The sequence below is a fragment of the Diprion similis genome, chromosome 2 (assembly GCF_021155765.1).
Source record: "Diprion similis isolate iyDipSimi1 chromosome 2, iyDipSimi1.1, whole genome shotgun sequence".
Classification (NCBI taxonomy): domain Eukaryota; kingdom Metazoa; phylum Arthropoda; class Insecta; order Hymenoptera; family Diprionidae; genus Diprion; species Diprion similis.
This window is the reverse complement of record NC_060106.1, coordinates 9,413,906-9,436,574: the sequence shown is the minus strand read 5'-3', so window position 1 is coordinate 9,436,574 and position 22,669 is coordinate 9,413,906. Positions and strand designations below refer to the sequence as shown.

The following is a 22,669-nucleotide window of genomic DNA, read 5'->3' as shown; positions in this document are numbered from 1 at the left end:
CCAAAGTATTTTGCAAGGTACCTATGACTGACTGTACGCGGTAGCCGACAAGACGTTAAATATTACTTGCTCGAATTATAGAAGTTGCATCAAAAGTAAATTTAGTAACTTTGTTGCAGTCAAAAAATAAGAAAAAACTTCTACATTGTTGAAGTATTTCTAGTCGATAAGAACTTCGCAGAAACATCCCAAGCTAAAGTTGAGTACGATTATGATAATTGTGTAATTCGTCAATCCCAAAATGAATATATTCGTATATTCAATTAGCTTCATGGCATCGGTCCAATTTCAAAATGCAATTAGAGCCATCGACCACCACGGAAATGATTCCCTTAAACGGCGGACAATGATAACCCGGATCACCTAGCATGAATGCGGCGTTGTCGGTCGGGATGGTCCACCATCAGGCAGGGGGCACTTGGCGAGCCAATATTTCGAGTATGAGAGTAAACGCACCCTGCACCTTGCTACTAGCAGAGGGATTTCGCCTCTCTTCCGCACGCCCTACTCGAGGCCCCTTCGAGCCCCCTGATTTCCGAACCACAAACCAAAAGGGGACTCTTTAAATACAATTACACATACACTTGCGCCCAAGCAAACCGGGGCCCAAGCGGACGGAGGGGGCGGAGCGTTTAGGGGGTGATGCCGGTAGTGGGGATCGCAGGGGGCCGAAACTCACCCCCGCTGTATAAAATGCAGACGCAGACTACAGGTCATCATCAGTTGACACCTAACAGTCAAACAACCTTTCTCGCGTATCAGTTCGGACTGCTGCAAAATCTTATAGCCGATTAGTTGAACTAGTAGTTTTTCTAGAAAAGAAACGTTTTAAATTTTGCAACGGTATCAAAGAGATGGAATAATAAACCGCGTCGATTTTACTAAAATTTTTTTGCACATACCGGAAACTACCTCGGATTTACGGAGTTATTGTAAAGTCAGGAAGACATCCGAATTCCGATGTTCACTGACCATATACTGGATTTTTCCGGGCACTACATGTATTCTGTAATGGCTCAAAATAACCTGATAAAGAGTATAGAGTCCCTGAGGAATACAATTTCTCACAGATTTCCCCGATCGTCAGTGACAGCCACAACGTCTTTACCTCAGGATGCCTCGACAGAGATCATCGAAATCAATCGGTTGAAGCCGAGGGACAACTTGCCCGTTCAAAATGTAAGTAGGTGTACAGCAGCTTATACTTGTGCCCCAACTAAACTTGTTCGAAGTTTGCTGTTGACGCGAATTTCGCGCTGATAAATATTAACTTTGCTCATCACGATTGTGCTAACGACTCATTTTTCTCTCCTGACAGGTAGAGGTGGCTTTCGTTGACGGACGTGTCCGTCTCGCGAGAGAACAAGAGAACTTAAATTCAAGTTGGTTAAGAATGGTTGCTCTCGCCAACGACTGTCAGAGCTGCAACGTTCTATTGGCCCCAGTGGAAAAAGGCGTGGTCGTAAGAACAATCCGGCATATTGCACCCGGTGAAGAACTGCTTTTGTGGTTCACAGAAAAGGTTCTGGCAATGATGAACATACCGTTCCTGACTCCGGCCAACATTCAAGGTAGGTTTCACTATATCTGTAGAATTCGATAACTCTCCAAATCCACTGTTTATTTTATCTAGAGTCAGTCTCGCGGAAATGCTCATTAATTTCAACATTTTACTTCTCTTTCAGGTCAAAACAGCTACGTGTGTCATCGATGCAGCATTTTATTCGAATATCCCAACCCGCTGAAGGTGCACATGGCGCTCCAATGTGACACGTTGGATCAGGCCTATCTGTGGACTCTTTTAACCGAGGAATTTGAGAAGGTTCAGACGCCAAGTTTATCAACGAATACAATGCCTTCAGTGATGACAATATTTCAATTCAAATTGACCGACCCACAGGAAAAATCAGTCCAGCAAATTTCACCAATCCTGAGTGATACTTTCCACGGGTCCTCGCCAAGTCACTCCCCAAGTTCTTCGGTCGCGACTTCACCGGTCGTCGAGCACTTGAGCTTGGGACATTCGGCGTTCAAGCCTTATTTGCAACCCGCGGTGCAAGATAACGTCGCGGTGCCAATTTACACACCGGAAATAAGGAGCTGCAGACCCACGATGGTCCAGTCTGTGTATCCAGTGCCACAGACTCACTTGGCACCGGAACTACACGCGGCGCAGATGGAGACGATCGTGAGTAATCTTGGCAAGTCCAAGCAGGGACACCTTTGCATATACTGCGGAAAAGTTTACTCGCGAAAATACGGACTCAAGATACACATCAGGTTTGTAAATTTTCAACGGAAGTATTTTAATAAGTGGAGCATGTAGAAAAATCGAATTCTTTTCGAAAATTCGTGAACGTGGATATAATGAGTGAATTTGTTTTACACGTGATTTCAGAACCCATACTGGATATAAGCCTCTGAAGTGTAAATACTGTCTGCGACCTTTCGGCGATCCAAGTAATCTCAATAAACACGTTCGGTTGCACGCGGAAGGAGACACGCCTTACAAATGCGAACTCTGCGGCAAGGTCTTGGTAAGGCGAAGAGACCTCGAACGTCACATAAGATCAAGACACCAGGACGCAGCGGAGCACTTCGAATTATCGGATGCATCATCAGACAGCATGGACGTCGAATGATGCATTTTGACCCAAACTTGTCTTATCGTGTTTAATGGTAAGCTTTAGTCAATATGTACGGAGGAGTGAGATTCGTGACAAAGCGATCGACAGTTTTAACGAATTGACAAATCAAGGAAAAATACGTTTTCGAACCTCTAAAATCCGAAAAATAAGTTTTTAGAAAAATGTCGGTCTTTCAGTCTGTCCGGAAAACTGCCGCGGTGATCTCGGAAACGTCGCTCGATGAAAAAATTTCCGTATCCAATTTAATTTGAACTTCCGGTTCTCCCGGGAATGAATCGATTTTCAACGTCTAACCGACTATACTTCTTCCTATAATTACTTTTTCTAAATGAACAATCATGTTTATGTAAATGAGTTTATTTATTTTTTCAAAAATTTGATTAACTTTTAGTTTTTCAAATTTTTCTTTCTAATGTATCTTTGAAAACTTTTTGATTTGTTTGCCAAGTCCTATCAGTTCCATATTTTTCACTCGGCCGTTTTTGACATCGTCGCGAAAATTTGTCGAACAAATGGACAGACTCTTTCGTTTCCACGGCGATGAAAAGTATCGCGAAAAAACTTTTTTTCCGGCTTGTTTAGTTAGTGTAATACTTTTGCTATGTACAACATAAGTATAATAAATCAACGGTCTTCCAAAATGTCAGTATTCGCTGTACGTAGACGACAAACTCACGCAGTACCGTACTGATAAGTTTTGTTTCTACATTGCTAACCTAACCAACTCGGCCGAAAAATTGTACGTATGTGGATCCGTGTTCCCATTTGTACTAATACGCTTAACAAAAGTTCAATGGCGATAGAATTTGAAATATTTTCATATCCGATTGCGTCTAATAATGCGTGAACTAGTCAATATGAAATGTATAATTATATGTACATAATTATTGTACATAATATGTATTTATATGAAATTGTTATTTATTCGTTAATTTGTATTTAGAATAAGGAATATGCCATAATAAGTCATTTGTACATAAAAACCCGCTCAATTACGGGTTAATTTAAAAAAGGTTAAATTTTGAAGAACCTTCAATTGTAAATACGCAATTCGTTGTATTTACGTAAAATTGTTATTCATTGATTAATTAGTATTTAAAACAAGGAATTGCATCATAAAAATAATTTTTATGTACATAATATAGCCCACTCAATTACGGGTAAATTGAAAAGAGGTTGAATTTTTTAATTGTAGATATGTAACTTATTCGTAATGAGCACAAAAACTATATGCAACTGCGTGCGAGTGATCAATTTCTCCTCCCTAAAGGGATGAAAGTGAAGCGATTGCGGACCGCGCATGCGTGAACCTATCTTTACAACACTGAGATGGAATTGGCTACTTTCGTCCCGCTAAACTGTTACGCAAAGCCTCAGTTTTTATGCAAGTGTGATAAAAAATTATTTTATATAAAAAAAAAAAAAATCAAATATAAGACTTGTCAATTTATATATCACATCCTCGAATCTCAAAGCGTTTATATTCAAATTTGCATCAAGCAGAAACCCCGAAAGAATCGATAGCATGCTCATGTTTCTTATTAACTTGGTACTTTTAGTACGTCTATTCCACGACAAATTTTTTCAGACCTGAATTTTCCTTTTCTGTGTTGCAGCGTAAATTAATCTTACAAAGCATTTTTTTTTTAATTCACAACTCACAGAACGGTAGAGTGAAGACGGATTCAAATTTCATTTCAACGAGAAATTAAAAAAACAATCGTAACCCAAGGACATGCAACTCACCAATTATGTTGCCAAGTAATGGAGGAGTTACTCGGATGTCTCTGCTAAACTGTGAAAAAACCAAAAAAACAAATTGAAATTAATTTGACGAAACGTGGCAACATGCACATTATACAGTCGATTTGTAGTTATCAACTTAAATATGAGCACTATCATCTTTTTTACATTTATTTACTGTACATTATACAAAAACAATAATTTAGACCCAAATGTTGCGCCTTGAATTATATCAAAGAATTAATGTAAAAATATCCTTACCTCCTCCAGGTTGCTCCATTCTTTGGACATAGTTCTCGTGCCATCTTTCCGAACCTAGCGTTAAAGTCACACTTGTTGCACTGAAATAAAAATAAAACCGAATATTAAGTTACATGAATCATTCGTGGTTCAGAACTCAGACAGAAGGGTAATCAAATAATATTTTTAAGTATTAAATGAGCATACTAAATAGAGAATTAGTATTCAACTTCAGTCTTAACTGAATTCCGAAATAATCGGCATTGTTAAGCTACGTAAACAAAGATCAATAAAATTCATTTTGATAACATATTTTTTATTTTCCTACAATAACGCGATCGGTGCGGTCATGTAAAATACCACAAAATTTTGTAGTTGATCTGAAGTGAGAATTGCTATTACGTGTTATTAAAAACTCACCGAAATTTTTCAGAAACGCAATGTATGAAGAATCAACAATATTTTATTCGCATTTTGCGATCAACTACAGCAAATGCGGTATATAAATGTAGAACCAGGTTTTTGTCACAAAATGAGAATATAATAGAATGCGAAACAATGGATGGTAGTACAAAATAATCGTAGTGATAACTAACCGCAAGGGTTTGTTTACGGACAAGTTGCCGTGCCACGCACTATATAGTATAACCACAGCCACACATGTAAACAAACACATCTTTGGATGCTCGACCGAGCCCTTATTTCTTAACTAACCTTCCAGTCGATTCTATTAGCATGTTCGAAAACAAAGCTAAACTTGCACACAATAATAAAAGGGAGACAGAAGATTTACCTTCAATATTTGCAGGCTGCTCTAATTTCGATAACTCGTTTACCCTCGAACCACACACTCCCGATTTCTACACAATTACTGATCACAAGTCTGATTAGAATTATGTGATACAACCCGAAAATTTCGATCTCGATTTTAAACCGTCGAATTCCGTAATCCTGCTCGCGTTATGCGAAAACAAATGAATCCGCGATGTCTTTCGGAATGAGCCGCGTGAAGCTGCAGATATACAAGTCACAGACAAGAGACAGAAGATTTACCTTCAATATTTTCATGCTGCTCTAATTTCGATAACTCGTTTACCCTCGAACCACACACTCCCGATTTCTACACAATTACTGATCACAAGTCTGATTAGAATTATGTGATACAACCCGAAAATTTCTATCTCGATTTTAAACCGTAGAATTCCGTAATCCCGCTGGCGTTATGCAAAAACAAATGACTGCGCGCGGTCTTTCGGAATGAGCCGCGTGAAGCTGCAGATATACAAGTCACGTGCAGCGTTTACCGAATTTTCGTCGCTCACGGTATCGGGCGTATTGTTCCGAAGCGAAGAAAGGACTGAAGATCAGGGAGAGAGTACAGAAGTGTTGACAATACTTTGCATTTGTTGACATCACGTTCGTCGACCGAAGTCACCTTTATGGGATTATAAAACAACAGCTTACGTTTATCACGGTTCGTATATTCGGCCGCCTGTAGCTGGCAAAGTACCGGCTCGGACTTGAGAGTTTCCCGACTGTGTAGTGCGTGCTCCGCGACTGGAGACACCGGAAATAATCCCTAGCCAGAGTAGCAGACGACGCAAGCGCACAGCAGTTTTCTGTTGTCGGCCCACCTTGGCTTTGATATATCATAAAATACTGGTTCATTTGCTAGTTCAGTAAGTTTGAACGAATTTGAAACTAATAGCATGTAAACTTAGCCTGTCACTACGACACTTTCGAAGCAGTAATAAACGCAAGCCGTTGACCTTCCAGTGTATAATGTTGCTGTGTTGAAAGATAGTTAACCAGTTTGCTGCTTGATATCTGTGATGTAACAGAGTATCGCGACATTAGACGACTACTTCGCAGAGCGATTATTTCTCGTTGTTATTAAATTCTCACACAGACGTTGACTAATTTTTTTCTCAATTAATATTTCAGATCAAAATGGCAACCATCTCTCGCACTCTTCGCCCATTCCTAAGGTCAGTCCGGAGTCATGTCAGAAATTACGCCGAGGCGTTAAGAGATGATCAGATGAAATTCACCTTCGCTGGAGCGAACCAGGTGAAAATTTATATTTTCTCAAATCCCCGACGCATGTTAGAAATTAACGCCCACAAATCTTTGCTTAGAATGTCAAATTTAGATGAATGGCACTTCGTGTTGTCGTTAACCTTTTCGGCTAATGATGTATGATCCAGTGAATCATTTTCTTACCAACTACGCAATACTAGACCCTTTCTGAGATTTCTATTTCTATCCTTGGTACGAATTATATTCTTACATTTGCTCCTTTCATTCAAGGTATTTTATGACACAAAACCAGTCCGCCAAGTGGATGTGCCATCGTTTTCTGGATCCTTCGGTATTTTGCCAAAGCATGTGCCGACTCTAGCCGTCCTTAAACCAGGAGTAGTTACAGTATATGAAGAGGATGGAACAGTCAAGAAGGTATTCGTTTCATCCGGGACCATCACAATTAATGATGATTCCAGCGTACAGGTGAGTTTAAGAAGATAAAATTGCACACATTTATCTAACGAAAGTCAGAGACAACGATATTGGGATAAAAGTTAGCAAAATAATTTTCTGATTTGCAAAAGTTTGCGAACTTTAAAAAAATATTTATCCCATCTATACCTTTGATTGTTTTCTATTTTGTGATCTTTTTTCTCTTGATCAGATTCTGGCAGAGGAAGCCCATCCAGTAGAAAATCTGGATAACGGAGCAGCCAAAGAAATCCTCTCCAAGGCCCAACAAGAACTGAGCTCTGCCTCTTCAGATAAAGACAAGGCAGCGGCAGCGATTGCCGTCGAAGTTGCCGAAGCTCTTGTTTCTGCTACACAATGAACTTTATAAATAAAATTCCTTGATCGGAAACGAGTTCACATTGTACTCAAATCATAGCATTAGTATGGAAATATATATATACATGGCTTACTTTATTGTAACTACACATTTTCCTCCAACATCCGTAAAATAAAAGCAAGAATTGTATGAACTCTGTTTTGCCAATGGTTTATCATGCTCTAATTGTTAAAAATCACGGTACGCGCACATTATTCAAGACGGAAAAAGATAAAGAAGAGAATTTTAACACTCATTGTCAGTTCTCCAAGCGGGCGAAGGGTGACACTACGCTCTGTCAAACTAGAAAAAATCGACTTCACGGTACCATACCACGTACCATAAAGAAAAAGGAACTTGTTGATACTTTTGGATTTTTTAATGTCATCAAAAAATACAGGATTGATATTTTTACCCGGCATCACAATGTTTAGACATAAGTAAAATACAAAAGTTACAGCACTACGCGTACTTTTTCCGATCCGGTCGATGTTTTTGGGAACCTAACCTAACAACTGTCAAAGATAACCTCCAAGTGAGCTACTGTTGTTATTTCCGAAAAGTCATTGATAAATGATGTTTGTCTTGCGATTAACGACGGTAGGCTCGAGGCCAGTGGCTCGGAGCTCGCGAATACGTTGTTTGTCACAGCTGTCGATAAAGTCCAAAGAGAATAATGAGACGAAAATGCAAGCCTGGCAGATACACTCCTACGGGGGTTTGTCAGATCTCAAATTATCAGAAGTCAGAATACCGATAATAAGAAAACCCAGCGATGTATTGATAAAGATTGAAGCGAGCAGCATTAATCCGATCGATATTGCCATGTCCCGTACGTAATTCACGAAACCTGGTCATTTGTGAGTTTGGAAAGTATCCTTACGAGCACAATTACATGCCTGCCCCTTCTTGTAGGGGGCTTCGGCGCAACCATTTTCAATGCACTGCGTAAGATGAAAGCTATGAAACTTGACTTCGATGGAAAGATAGAATTTCCCCTGACATTAGGGAGAGATTTTTGCGGAGTCGTTGTGTCAAAAGGGCTTGATGTCGGAGACAGATTAACACTCGGTGAAGAAGTGTGGGGAGTTGTGCCCCTCGAACAACAGGGATGCCACGCCGAATATGTTGTTGTGGACAGTAAATTGGTAACTAATTTCAAAATAAAAGTCACCTCAAAGAATTTGTCACCAATCACATATATAACTCTCTCTGTAATAAATGAATCGATTTACTGGTAATGATGTGAACTGATATATTATTTTATTAGGTCAATCCACGGCCACAGAATTTATCGCATATTGAAGCCTCCAGTATTTTGTATGCAGGCCTCACTGCGTGGTCGGCGCTATGGATAACTGGAGGTTTGTCATTCAAAGTTAATATACCAACATATCAGAATAAGAGGATCCTTGTTCTCGGTGCATCTGGCGGTGTCGGTACCTTAGCTATTCAACTGTTAAAGGCCTGGAATATGCAGGTTTGTAGATATCGATGATGTGCAAGCATGTCTTTGAATTCTCCAGAGAATAGTACAAGTTCAGAAGAGGAAAAAGTCAGGCACACAGGAACATCAAAGGTTTTGATAGAATTAATGTGAAACTGGGATCCAGCATATCGGATGACACCACCTTATGACAGAATATTACTGTTCTAAAAGAATTGTACATTGTAATTTGAACGGTTTTATCATATTTCTCGACATAAAATGACTTGATGCAACAAAATTAAAGCTTCACAGCTTGCATAAAGTTTTCGATAATTTGGTATTCGTATGATTTATCAACATCAATTTGTTGATGACTTGCTTTAACATGTCCATCTATGAAATCTTAATAATCAACATCCGATTTTGCATCAAGAATTAATATTTTCAAATTCAGGTAGTGGCAACGTGTAGCACTGATGCGGTAGAACTGGTAGAACAACTTGGAGCCCACGTAGTCATTGATTATAAAGACCAGTCTGCCGATACCAAAATCGCCGAAGAAGGACCGTACGTAATCATCTAGATAGTGAAAAATCACTAGCATATTTGACTCAATTGTCTAGAGAATGCACAGATTCGATCACATAGCTTAAGAATCACCGTTATTTCAGATATGACCTTATTTTGGACTGCTGTAAACAAGGAGTAGACAGTGTCAGAGCTAAAGGCTATTCTTACAACACGTACATAACTCTGAACTCGCCAATGTTGAAGAATTTTGATGACTTTGGTGTAATAGGAGGATCAGTAAAAAATGTAGGAGATGTGATCAAAGACAATGTTCCTTTTTGCAAAGATAAGACTACGGTGAAGTGGGGATTTTTCATGCCATCTCAGAAGGGGATCAACGTGATTCAAAATTTCGTAGAGCAAAAAAAGGTATACACAGGAGATTTCTTTGACTGAAAGTGATTTTCAATAACACATATTTCTTTCAGATTGTACCTGTGATTGAAAACGTTTATCCATTTTCCGAGTTACCTCAAGCTTACGAAAGGGTAGATAGAGGTCATCTACGTGGGAAAATCGTAATTGATATGAAGTAGAAGTTGGGAATAAACTTTTCTGATCAACATTCAGGCAGTCTTTTGGCGAGCTCTGATGTGAATGTGTGTGTTTAAGAATAATGTACTCTACACCAGGTACACATAATCAATAATATTTTATTTACAATAAATAGTTTTTCTGCAGACTCACAGGCTACTTTGCAGTTTCCCTACTTCCCGTTTACTCGTGCTCGATAATATGCTGTTTCCCAACCCAACTTTATCTCTGACTTCATGCCAACAATCACAGGCAATATCTGTTGCTTTCTCGCCACCTTTTCTTAGAACTTCTTCCAAGTACTGAGGTTCTGTTTTGAGATCAAGTAAACGTTCGCGAATTGGAGTTAATTTTTCTACAACAACATCTGCAACGACTAGTTTGTACCTGAAACAAATTTTCGCTACATGTTTTCATGCATTCATTAGCAATCAGCAATGAGTGGCTGATAGTGAGTCATTCAAGAAACCTCCAAATATATTTCAACGACATTGACATACTTTCCGGTATCAAGCCCTTGGGCTTCTCTGCAAATTTCATCATGAGTTTTTCCAGTCAACAAAGAATGAATGCTGATAAGATTTGAGACACCAGGTCTTTCGTCTAGTGCGTAAGTAACTTCAGAGGTGAAATCCGTTATTGCCTTTTTCACTTTGTTTAAAAGAACCTTCGGCTCATCCGTTAATTGTAATCGGCTCTTGGGATCAGGGTCAGATTTTGACATTTTCTTTGTCGGATCTCTCAAGGATCTTACTCTACAGCTGCTGTCATCTAAAATAATATTAATTTTTTAAACAGTACAGAGATAAAATATATCGTGACACCATACTCTTACGTCTGGGCTTTACTGCGTGATCTTATGAACTGACCATTGACCATTGAATGAGGCATTGGAAATGTCTCTCCGAATCTTCCATTAAACAGTTTTGCCAAATGTTGAGCTAATTGCAAATGCTGTAGTTGGTCTTCTCCAACTGGTACATGTGTTGACCTAAAATATCATTGACTCTCAAATGATCATCGCTACTTATAGAGAAATAATAATTAACTTGAAAGAAAAAAACTGTGTCGCAGTTGAATTCTATTAATATATCCTGGTCCTTGAACAATATTGCCATTTGAAGTTTTCGTAAGGAAAAGTTTGTAGAAAAACGGGTTTGCATATGTGAAGTAATTACTTGTATAGCAAAATATCAGCCGCCTGTAGTACAGGATAAATATATAATCCAAGAGGAACATCTTTTACTGTCGCGCTTTTTTCTTTGAACTGAGGCAGGTGTGCCAGACGTGGCATAGTGGTCAAACAACTGAGAATCCAGCACAGCTCGGTATGCATAGAAACTGTCGATTGTTGAAACAAAATGCTTTTATCAGGATCAATTCCACATGCCAATAATGTCGCAGTGATGTTAAGAATATTTTGCTTCAATGCTTTTGGATCCTGGGAGCATAAATATGTCTTATTAGCATTCGCATTTATATGTGTTTATAACGTTTTGGCCTACGAATGTGTGCAATAATTATACATACTTGTGGCAAAGTAATGGAATGCATATCGACGATACTGTAAATGACATCCTGATTATTGTTTTGGAGTTCAACCCATTTTTGTATTGCGCCTAAATAATTTCCCAAATGAACATCACCGGTAGGTTGAATACCAGAAAATATCCGCAGTGGATAGTTGGGCGCTGCCTGAAATTTGATCGTCATCAGATTTGAGGAGTTATTGCAGGCATTGGAAGTTATCAATCGTAGCCAGAGTGAAAATCTCAGCCTTTTATATGCATCCGCTTACAGGTGCAAGATACATAACCTATATATATTTATGTCAAACCTTTTGACTGGAACATCTATTTCCAGTGAATTTATTCAGTGCTAATACTCTTAGATTTCCGGATAATTTTTTACTGCAGCCGAGAGTTTTGAACATCCTTAATGAACCGCGAATTGTGGGAGAAGCAGAAAATTCTACGTTATAGGTTAGTTCTGTATGCAAGAATACATTTGAGTTTCGCGCAAAAGCTTCTGCTACGACGACCAGAGCGTGGACCAGACGCGGCTCCTTAAGCCACCGATTGATAAATGATTTAGAGTTACTAGCAAGGCCGAAAATAATTCTCCAACCACTACAAATCGACTTTGTGAACGCAAATTAAATACATTTGGTACCTAATTTAGAAAAATATTTACCAATAAAAGACGTGTAATTAAAATCGGCAGTCTAATTGTATTGTGAAGATAACACTATAATTTTACAGAAATTTTAGATAACTAGAATTATCTACAGTCATTAATAATGAAAGGCAATTTAATAAATTCATAACTTTACTCATGAAAACTTAAATTTTCTTGGATCTTGCAACCTTCCGGAGGAAATTCGAAAAATTCACAATGCGTGTAAATGAGCTTGAAAATCTTATGACTAAGTCACAAGTAAAGTTAATAAAGTTACTTAAGTTAATTTAGATACATAGCAATATGAGTTACACGAAGCGTTATAAGAGAAAATAGGAAACAAATTTCTGAAGTTGAAACGGCTCTTTCTATGCCTTCTAACAATATATTCCAGTATTGTCATAATAAAATTGAAACTTGTGATTCTCTTGGAGTCTTTTTTATCCAGGAATCAATCTTCATTTTCATATTTCAAACTAGAAATATTTTAATTCGCCTAATATAATGTGCAAATACCCTCTATATTGATCGCTAGTTGTTTCTGAAACGGAGAAAATTCATGGTGGTGTAACGCGTTAAAATCCTACCATTACGAGTATAAGTAACAAGCGTAAGAATGATCCGTGTTTAGTACGCCTGTTACGCCCGATGCACTCCGGCCCGTTAGTAAAGGAGTAATGAAATCGAAGCTTGATCTAAATCGATCAGCTGCAGTCGGGGACCCGCGGGTGGGTGGGTATTTGTGGCGAGCGATTGATTGCCTTCGGGGCTTTGGCAAAGCTTGTACTGACACCGTTTCACCGAGAGCCTCTGTAACGCAACCGCAGAGACGAGCAATCAGTACTTTATTCCATTCCATTTGGTGAGCAAACCTTGCCAAATGGTGCACTGAGTGCCGCGAGCTACAGGTCAATCCCCGTCCCTTTCGCTGGCAAGTATCATGACCAATATTTATTCACGTCATCAAAACTTTTACTCGTTATACTCGCGAACCTAGACCGCGACTGCGTCGTCACTTCCGCATTCGTAACACAGATTCATCAGGTATCGAAAGATCACCGAATGACTAACTCGCTACGAGCCTCTTCACCGTTGCGGGAATAATTACCACGTATGAGATTAATCATCCTTGATTGGGCGATTACTTGGACGCGAACTGGACCTGAATGAGGAAAAGGTCTACCGCGTTAATTTTAAAATAACAAGAAGCCAACGATGTGTCCAATTTAAATTCCCCCGGGTACTGCTCCACTTTTCGATTTTCGGATTTGTGCACTTTATGACGTGGTAGTTTAAATCAAATTTGTGATACGTAAAGGAAGCCTCGATTCGTTAGTTTGAATGGATTACGGAACAGCGATATATAATGCGATTCCTCATAGACTGCAGTGGCTAACCGTTGGTTACGTAATGCTTGATTTGTGGTTTTATTTATACTGTGTCATAGATAGTTTGGTAATAGAACGTCTGCCTGTGATTTTTTAGATGTAGAGTAAAATGGCGATTGACATTAAGTTCACAAAGTTCGACAACACACCATGGGGCTTTCGTCTAGCGGGCGGCAGTGACTTTCCGCAACCATTAACAGTCATTAGAGTACGTATTTTCATCATTTCATCAATAACCCCATTCACAAATCATGATTACATCCCTTCATCGTATTTCAAACAGAACCGAAAACTTATTCATTTTTTCAACGTGACAAATTGTTTTTATCACAATGAATTACCAAATAAATGTCGTCACAATTATTTGTTTCAAACACAACAAAGCAGCTGTTGGCATAGCTAACAATAAGCAAACTTCCACAAGTAATTACAAACTGTAATGTTTGAGCTTGAAAGCGTTCCTGCGGCATCCAGTTCAAGGCGAACTTCCAATTTGCACCCAATATACGAAATGAAGACTTGTGTCACGGCATAATAAATAACTGGCCCTTAGAAGAAGTTACATCATTTTTTTAATTCACAGGTAACGGAAGGCAGCCTCGCGGAGTGCATGGGACTTCGAGTAGGTGATATTGTTGTCAGATTGAATGATCAGCCCATCAGCAGTTACACTCACGGAAGGGCCCAGGAAGCTTTGGTATTAGCGGGAAACAACTTTGTCTTGGGTGTTCTCAGGTAACATCCTAGCCTAGCTCTCAATTTTGAGATAATTTATCACCATTCGCAGCGCGAAATTATCGGATATGCAAATTTACCCTTGGAGATAAATTATTCCCATCTGTTGCAGGAGTGAAGACAGTGAGAAAGTCATCGAAGCCATTCAGCAGGAAAACATCGTCCCCTATAATATTCCAGTGAGTGTTTCTTTTTGTTAAAAATTGTGTTGAATTTGCCGAGACAAAGTAAGACACCAGATGCAATTCGTTCGTAGGAACTGTTTGAAAATTTTTATCTAAATCTTAGCTTGAGGAACTAAAACCCGTCTATTCTCCGGAAGTGCCAGAAGAATCTGTACCTGAACCTTGCACGACCGAATTTTCGGAATCTGAAAGAATGTCCGAAACTCCGGAAAAAGTTGTAGATCCTGACGAAGAAGCACTCATGAGCAAACCTATGGACGCAAACAGCGAGGTTGTGGCGAATAAAAATTTAACAGACGAAGAAATAGCTCAGCTGATCCTCGAGGAGGAAGAATTGTTGCCGGAACAGGGGGTTCTCGGGTAAGGCAGGAATCCAAAATATTTTCTATTTCCAGTTTCCGTCCTCAGGCAAAAAAATTACCGCTTGATTAATATCTGATTCCGTATTTCCAGAGTTAACTTTAAAAAGCTCAGACCCCGAGCCGCGCTGCTGAAAGAGTCTAAAGTCCTGGAGGAACTCCAAAAAATCGAGACGGCGGACCCTCCTCAGGTTCAGGAACTGAAACGCTCCACAACTTTCCTCCAGAAGCCTCAACGACCCCCACCTCTGCCTAAGACAGAACCGGAACAGCCGAAGGGCGAGCAATATCGCGTCGTGATCCAGAAGCAGAAAAAGAAGAGCTTCATCGAACGGCTCACAGAAAAAGGGCTTCTTGGCCCGATTCCCTCGCCGGAGCCGCCGTCCCAGGTAACGATGTATATCGAGAGCCAATCGACGCCCGCGAGGCTGGACAATCCCAACAGTTCGACGTTAGATGAAACTACGCGGAGTGAAATCCTCAGGAACTCCATTTTTTCTAAGAGACTTTATAGTAATTACGAAGAATCTGTGATATTTCGACCGGTTTTTCGGAATCGTAGTCAATTTTGGGTGAAGCCAAAGCATGCTATTCGCAAGGTGGAAAAATTGTATTTCAAACATCGACAATTCGAATATAGCATTTTCAAGGGCAAAGACTGGGCCACCTTGACGAGCGGGGCACTGCTAATCCCATTCAAAACGAATAGAAAAACTAGAATTTACTGGAAAAGACGGTATTTCAAGAAGTATCTTGATACAAACGACACTTGATTAAATCGTGTTAGGGTTTTAGCTAATCGGGTTCACCATGAGTTCAATCCACCATGTGTGCCACGGAAAGGAATGCACGAGGCGAAAAAATTTTGTGTAAGACATTATATTGTAAAGTATATGAATCGAAAGAATACGTGGATTATTGTAGTGAAAAATATTATTGTAAGAAATATCAAATCGTTCAATCGTATTATTATAAGATTTCAGCCAACTGAGACGAAACGCAGGCAAAAATTATACTCAAAAGTTTATTATCTGCGAAAATTTTGAATATGCAATCCAGCGAAAAAACACATCTCATTAACAGATAGAACTTTTCGTAGGAGAAGTATCAGGGTCGCGGAAAGTGGTAAACATTTAAATGATAAAGGTCATAATTTCGGGAAAAGAGTTAAAATTTGTTCAAAGTCAGTTTGTCGGAAGGCTTACGATGTGTTTGACAAAATGAAACCACGAATACAAAGTCTGGTGGCGCGCAATTTTAAAAGTTCGAATCCCTGCTTATGCCGCATGCGTTCGAAATCATATGACACCGGTGATCCAGTTACCGCCGAAATGCATTTCCTCGAAGAAAAACTTAACTTTCATCGAAATATTCGATGAAAAGTGTAGAAGGCGATCAAAGACTAGAGATAAAAATGAATTAACTTTGAACGGAAAGATATCGTCCTCGTCCAGTTCTCCGCAGCAAATAAATTCCAATTCAAATGTGATATTCGATAAAAACGCGAATGGCAAACGGTCAGAGGACGAAGTAATCGGCGTTTCGGAAAGAAGCCAACGTATTTGCTCCGGGAAAATCGAGTCTCGATACGATCAGTCGAGTGCAGGGCGCAGGCTGTCTTTCGTGCCAACGGTATTGTTCGAAGGTGTGACGAATAATATTGGAATTAATTTTACGAAGTTGTTCGCCTACGTTCCGATCCCGTGTGCATCGAAGGTCTTAATTTACGCGTACAAATGACTTTCGGACGTCAGTGTCAGTGTTTCTTCGGTACTTTAAAGATCAGGAGATTGTTTTACATGGGTTATCGCGTTCTACATACGTACACCGCGTTTACTCACTTTTAATAACTTGCGAACGATTTGCGACTGCAGTTGCCTCTTTGAAAGGTGACAAGAATATTTATTACCAGAGAAAATATATCGGCGCATTGATCATGTTTCATTACCACGTATATTATGTACTTATTAATATACTCACAACTTCTGTTCAGACTGAAATATAGGTGTCATTCGTCGAACTGCGGTGATGTATAACGGGTGATAAATCATCCATAAGTGAAGATCATTCGTTAGTTGCTACCTCGCAGGATGATTTATAATATCCAATCATTCGTGAAATTTACTGCTTCAGGATTGACTTTAGTATAGTATTGTCAAGAATATTATTTACGGCATGTTTATGAACTACCATCGCATTTCATTTATCATTTAATTCCACGGTGGGACAGAACATCGACATGGAAATACAGGCGGTCAACTGGAATAATATCATTGATTTGACGCATCTGAGCCTGCATGTAGGATAGGTTAAAGTTATGAAAAATAATAAACGAAGCTCACATCTGGAGAATATCAAAACAAGAGTTCACTAAATTATAACCTTGCCGGTAAAATCGTAGTGTGTAGAAACTCATTTAAATGCAATATCATCCTCAGCAAATCCTTCAGACTGTGAAAAGTGTTCGTGTGAAAGTACAAGTAATTTGCGGTGTAATTTACTCTGTTATTCGCTTCAGTAGACTGACGATCATTCTGACCCAGGTGATGTTTCGACATAACATTCCATCATACGGCAATTGTCGAGTACTTTTCACGGACACTTGTAGATCAAAAATAAATTCACGATTTTTGTTCTCCAACTCTAGAAGACCACACCTGCACCAACGCCAACGGCGACACCAGAACCTCCAGTTTGTAATTCCGAAGAAGAATTATCGCGACCAGAATCAAAGGCTGACGGGATGACGGAAGTTATCGAAGAAATTACTGAGGTTGTTGAGTGGGGCGATTGCGGGGAGCAAGATTCTGTTCGAACCGAAGAAATAACTTGCGAAACTCATGAATCAGAGATAAGTATTGAACAAATATCTGTGCCCAAATTCGACAAAGAAAAGATGAAAGAGCTGGTGACCACAGAGCTGAATCTCGAGAAGCAATTGGAAAGCGTACAGAGCCAACTACTAGCTCTCAAGCAATTGCCCAGCGAGATAGAAACACATTTAAGAATCGTTTCGGAACAACTGTACAAAATAATGGAACTCAGCGGAGTGAGTAAAGACAGTCTGAGCAGTAGTCGTCTAGCATCAGGTACAGGCCCAATCGACGACTCGTTAGCTTGAGTCTGCACTGTCGGTGACCAATATCTATTTCTTTTAGAGCAAAATTCCGAAGTGACCAAGGAAATAACCGAGGGAGACTACTCGGAACAGGTAGAGGACGAACAAAGTTTGATGATCGACGAAGAGCATCACTATGAAGAAATTATCGATGACATAAGGGAGAATGGAGAAGAGGAAAATAGAGACGAAGATCAAAGTCACGGGGATGAGAAGCCTAGTGCGGCACCGTCCGAAGCTGACGATGTTCCAAAGATAGTCGAGCCTGTCGAAGAGATAGAGGTGAAGGACGATAGGGTAAAGAAATTTGTCATATCCTACGAGACGCAGATCATAAGATCGAGAGATGCAAGTCCAGCATTATCCGACAGTGAGTATATTTCGTTGCATTCGTCAACTGAATACACGCATGTGACTGTACACAGTCACGAATACCAAAATAGCAAGTTAAACAATGTTAACCGAATGTATTATAGGGAGCTTTAAACCAGACCCGAACTTGTCGCCAAAAGATCAAGTCATACAAGAATTACAGGTATATTATTATACGTGAAAGGATGTTTGGCCCAGAATTTCCTCTGTTCAATTGTCTCTCACCTTATATTCACACATGAATGTAACGATTTTAATAAGAATCAATCTTTTATCCGAATTCAGATCGTTGCACTTTACCAATTTCTTTATCTACGTACGATGCTCTTAAATGCTTATAAAAATCTTCAACCGCGGACTCTCCCTATATACTGATAAAATACACGGACCGATAACGTGATGATGATTCATTCGTAAAGGTCCAAGGTCTCGGACCATTCATTCAATTGAAACCGACTTCGAATCTGGCCAAAGGTGAACCCAGTCGCCGGTTTCTTATCATTCCAAAGGCAATAAGCTAGTTTTTACTGGAATCTATCCTCAGCGGAATGAAAGAGAGAGAAATCTTGTCCCTAAATATTTTGAATCCGACTGACAATTACCGTGAATCACTCTACTGTCAGATTGAATACGCTGGGGTGTTCCAGCCTTGTATTCAATGCCACAACGCAGTCCGAATGATCTCGATTCGAACCACCTACGATGTCAGCTTCATTTCCGTTGCATTCATGATATCTAACAAGATGTTTTTTCTTTCCCTGTGTTGCACGTTGATGTCACCAAGTCTAAGAATAACCACGGATTCGATCAGAATTTCGTATTCTTGTTGTACGTGCATAAAAACGAGTGCGACATTTCACGTATGTTAATCGTTGTACGTAACCATCGGATCTCGTGTTCTGTTGAGGAAACGTGTCACCTGCATAGATTGCGAATGCGATAGGTACGCTGGGCCACCAGTGTCTCATGAATTGCGAATCCAGTGTGAATTGATCAGTAATGTCACGTGCAAAATCCCTAAAGCTCTCCGTCTTGTCCTGCCTGAGGCGTGAAGGAATAAACTAATACTGAGAATGAGGCACGCGGGTTCGCCAAGTAAATAATGTATTACCCAACGTTTACTCTTCCCCGAAGAAGCGACGATTGAAGAAATTGCACCATGCCGAATTGACGATTATATCGATTTCAGCAAAAACAGGGGAGAAAACACTCGAAAGACCTCTGGCCCCAGGCTAAACAGGTCGAGCTAACCTACGGGAGGAGGTGGAGGTGTCCGAATGACTTTTTCAATGACGAAATGATCGCCGAGGTTTTATCTTCCCAAGCCGAAGTTCTAAACGGCCGAGCGCTTGGGTGAGCTATTTAAAGATAGGCGATGTGTATATGAGTATGACGATGATATAACAGTATTTTTGTCCTCTACTCCTGCCGAAAACGAGCAGAGCCCCAGCAGTTTCGTGTAAATGCACGTGACGTATGAATAATAGACATATTTGCAATCACACGGTGGTAATTCGCCAGGCTAAAACCAGAGGCAACGTGTTTCCGCAAACTTTTTGCCCACAATAATTTGTGTACAGAATACAGACGCTGTGAGGAAGTAAAAAACTGCACTAGGTCAACTTCCTCCGCATCGTTAGCTTTTTTTCTTTCAACTAACCGAGGGTCTGTTTCCAGGATAAATTTCAAGAAATACGAGAAAACAAACCTGCCGAACTACGACCACCTGATGAATTCTTCGGCTTATAAAATGATCCACAAAATGGAGGCAGAACCGCAAAAAGGGATCCCGGTTCGACCAGCCAAGGTTATCGCGGCGGAAGATATCCTCGAACGAGTCGTACGTACATTATTTCTCCTTTTACGTTTAATTGTTATTTCTTTATTTTCCGAATGGTGGCGCCATGCCACCTGTCATCCGGTTTTCCTTGTCTTCTACATCCTCGTTTGGTACACATCCTGGAATGTCGAGCATCGGTATGCTAGAATGCGGTTCTTTAGACTGAGTTATTATTTATTACAAATACTGCTTTTTTGTTGGCACCGTCGAGAATGGCGTTACGTATCCTGCACAAATATTGCAAGGTTTTACAAAGATATTTTTATCCGTTGCAGAAATCACCAACTCCCAGTGTTATAGAGGATCAAACTACCGAGCGCACAACGATCACCGATAATTAAATTTTTACGGATAATACTATAATATAATGAATAGAATTCTAACCATACAAATATAATAAATTACAGTAAGTAAGTGGCCGAGTCGCTTGTTTCGAGTAAGAATTTACTAGATAAGGAAAAATAAATGAAATAAAATGTAAACTTAGCTTGATAGTAATTAAACTTACTGTACGATAAAATCATTTTACTGTATAATATTTATTGCTAGGAATATTTTGATTTTCTCAAGATAAGGAATTAAAAAATAAAACAACCTATACGTATATAATATTACGTACCCTGTACCAGTTGGATAACTTTACGTCAAGGATTTTTCCAAAGTGTTCGTTACTTCGTTCTATAAAAGCTTACGTTTCGCTGCGGTAAAGCGTGAAATTGAAAATACGGCAGACTTGCTGATTGGATAAAATGTTTTAAGATTCTCCGTGAGTCGCTGTATTTGTAATTTCCGTGCTCATGGTCAGCTAATCGACCGCCGTCACGCGTCAAAAAAAAATATTTCCTCAAATTTGTTATTTCTACGATCAGGAGATCTCTATTTTTTCTTTTTTTTTTTTAATGTCTATTGAAGTGTAGATTTTAAAGCAGCATTACGTATCTCCTGAAATACATGAGTCGCTGTACCATAAAGTGTGCAACTGGCTTCCGTCAAACTGCAATCCTCCGAACTCGAACCGCAAGTCAGAAAAAAAGGTTAAATCGTTTCGACATAGGATTCCATTTTCCTCTCTTTTTTCACCCGTAAGCGTTATTAGCGAATAAGAAGAAAAAAAAACGCAAAGGAAGTAGCGAATTGTTCTAAATGTAAGTAAGAATTCACCATTGTTTTACTTCCGGATTTACATGGACTTGCATCGAGTCTTCTTAGCTATCGACTGCGGATTTGAACACATAGAAAAAGTCTTATTTTTAACAACAGCGCCTGCAGTCACTTCAGATCATGTAATAATGCCAAACTCTCTCTCTCTCTCTCTCTCTCTCTCTCTATGAAGCTGTGCACCTATACGAGCTGCAATGATAGGAGTAGTTCGGTCGATGCTATAGCTCGTCCGTAAAAACGACTAAATTTAAACTCTACAATTCCAAGCTGCACCGCGTCGCCAAGGCAGCCCTTATTTCAAACGAGCACCGGAATCTCTCCTCATCCCCAGCTTAGCCGTTAGTAAAGCATCGTGTAAGCCGGATTATCTATGGAATCTGGTGAAAAGTATCGTCCGTCACTGCATCAGCTTGACATGACGGCCAGAAGTCCATTCGGTTCGTACATTATCCGATGCTTCCTACGCACCTATGGGTAATATCCTGCGGTCACATACCTATACAAGACACGCGTGCAAGAGCTGTTGATTTTGACGCGATATATTTAGACAGAAACTCCCCGGGGTTAATGACTACTACCGTCTGCCGATAATGAGTTTCTCGTCGCGACCGCCCCGTCTGATGGTTCCCCATGTCTCAGACTCGTCTCATGTACTCCGAAATCTAAACCCCTGAAATATTTTAATCCTGTCGCCGGTCACGCATCCCTGCATGCAGATGCCTGAACTGCGCAATCATTCTTGATCGATTGGATTCAGAAATGCGCGACAATGAAAGTCAGATTTAAACGTCCAATTGCGTTATTTGCGCATAATCTGTGCTAAGTGCAATTAATCGTTGACCTTCTTCGACCATACATGTAGCGCAGAGAGTTTTTATCGATGTCAAAGACTCGAGTGAGTTTCTTCGAACCACAGATTATTATGCGTGAATACCGCACGGGCGGAAAATAATTTCTATTCGTTATTCCGAGGCGTTAATGTTGCTGACAGTTTCCTTGTTCTTGACGAATGTGTGTATCGCAATGACTCGAAGACAGAGCCGCTATTTTTACGCAACCTCTCAAAGAAATCATGGAAATCTCTTAGTCAACGATCGATCGGTGACACACTCAGATACCGATTCGGTTTCGTGAATGAATGATGAGGTGTCCTTATTGCGTCGTTGGCGAAATCGATACATGTAACTGAGAAATTTAGCTGATTTTGTGGTTGAAATAACCGCCGTTCACGAGCTCAACGATTAACGATTGATCAAAGTTGTTTTTACCAAAAAGATACATCGTTTCGATAGCCGTTGCTTTCGGCGTGGAATTA

General features: G+C 39.8%; 5 protein-coding genes and 1 long non-coding RNA gene across 10 annotated transcripts in view; 4 read left to right on the top strand and 2 right to left on the bottom strand.

The window, feature by feature from the left end:
* LOC124416627 overlaps positions 1-4,445 on the bottom strand; it is a 95,039-nt gene extending 90,594 nt beyond the window's left edge. The window contains exon 1 of the long non-coding RNA XR_006930788.1: positions 4,395-4,445. This is a non-coding gene — a long non-coding RNA (uncharacterized LOC124416627). The remainder of the gene's footprint in view (positions 1-4,394) is intronic.
* Positions 961-2,706, top strand: LOC124416625 (histone-lysine N-methyltransferase MECOM-like). Its single transcript, XM_046897872.1, has 4 exons — positions 961-1,179; positions 1,319-1,571; positions 1,686-2,280; positions 2,399-2,706. Exons 1-4 carry the CDS (start codon positions 961-963, stop codon positions 2,640-2,642), a joined length of 1,311 nt encoding a protein of 436 aa, XP_046753828.1. The 3' UTR covers positions 2,643-2,706.
* A 1,718-nt stretch (positions 4,446-6,163) lies between the features above and the next one.
* LOC124415975 (ATP synthase subunit delta, mitochondrial) lies at positions 6,164-7,639 on the top strand. Its single transcript, XM_046896751.1, has 4 exons — positions 6,164-6,310; positions 6,576-6,701; positions 6,942-7,139; positions 7,321-7,639. Exons 2-4 carry the CDS (start codon positions 6,582-6,584, stop codon positions 7,486-7,488), a joined length of 486 nt encoding a protein of 161 aa, XP_046752707.1. The 5' UTR covers positions 6,164-6,310; positions 6,576-6,581; the 3' UTR covers positions 7,489-7,639.
* Positions 7,640-7,933: 294 nt separating this feature from the next.
* LOC124415883 (reticulon-4-interacting protein 1, mitochondrial-like) lies at positions 7,934-10,063 on the top strand. Its single transcript, XM_046896578.1, has 6 exons — positions 7,934-8,317; positions 8,401-8,633; positions 8,756-8,965; positions 9,369-9,481; positions 9,586-9,853; positions 9,913-10,063. The coding sequence occupies exons 1-6, from the start codon at positions 8,059-8,061 to the stop codon at positions 10,018-10,020; spliced, it is 1,191 nt and encodes a 396-aa protein (XP_046752534.1). The 5' UTR covers positions 7,934-8,058; the 3' UTR covers positions 10,021-10,063.
* A 59-nt stretch (positions 10,064-10,122) lies between these two features.
* Positions 10,123-12,136, bottom strand: LOC124415884 (tryptophan--tRNA ligase, mitochondrial). 2 transcript variants are annotated; one of them, XM_046896580.1, is made up of 6 exons: positions 11,856-12,136; positions 11,552-11,713; positions 11,197-11,372; positions 10,888-11,009; positions 10,519-10,789; positions 10,123-10,405 (listed from the first exon to the last, which is right to left on the bottom strand). In XM_046896580.1, exons 1-6 carry the CDS (start codon positions 11,949-11,951, stop codon positions 10,168-10,170), a joined length of 1,065 nt encoding a protein of 354 aa, XP_046752536.1. In that variant the 5' UTR covers positions 11,952-12,136; the 3' UTR covers positions 10,123-10,167. The 2 variants fall into 2 exon arrangements, with proteins under 2 accessions (XP_046752536.1, XP_046752535.1); XM_046896579.1 differs by having other exon boundaries at positions 11,197-11,459; positions 11,549-11,713; positions 11,856-12,132.
* Positions 12,137-12,962: 826 nt separating this feature from the next.
* On the top strand, positions 12,963-20,739 carry LOC124411620 (dynactin subunit 1-like). Of its 4 annotated transcripts, none has more exons than XM_046890857.1 (12): positions 12,963-13,127; positions 13,682-13,792; positions 14,168-14,319; positions 14,432-14,498; positions 14,608-14,864; positions 14,958-15,252; positions 17,511-17,952; positions 18,022-18,351; positions 18,458-18,516; positions 19,543-19,706; positions 20,031-20,193; positions 20,469-20,739. In XM_046890857.1, exons 2-12 carry the CDS (start codon positions 13,694-13,696, stop codon positions 20,532-20,534), a joined length of 2,094 nt encoding a protein of 697 aa, XP_046746813.1. In that variant the 5' UTR covers positions 12,963-13,127; positions 13,682-13,693; the 3' UTR covers positions 20,535-20,739. The 4 variants fall into 4 exon arrangements, 3 of the variants coding, with proteins under 3 accessions (XP_046746813.1, XP_046746831.1, XP_046746822.1); XM_046890866.1 differs by lacking the exon at positions 12,963-13,127 and adding an exon at positions 13,236-13,594; XM_046890875.1 differs by lacking the exon at positions 13,682-13,792.
* Positions 20,740-22,669: the final 1,930 nt, after the last annotated feature.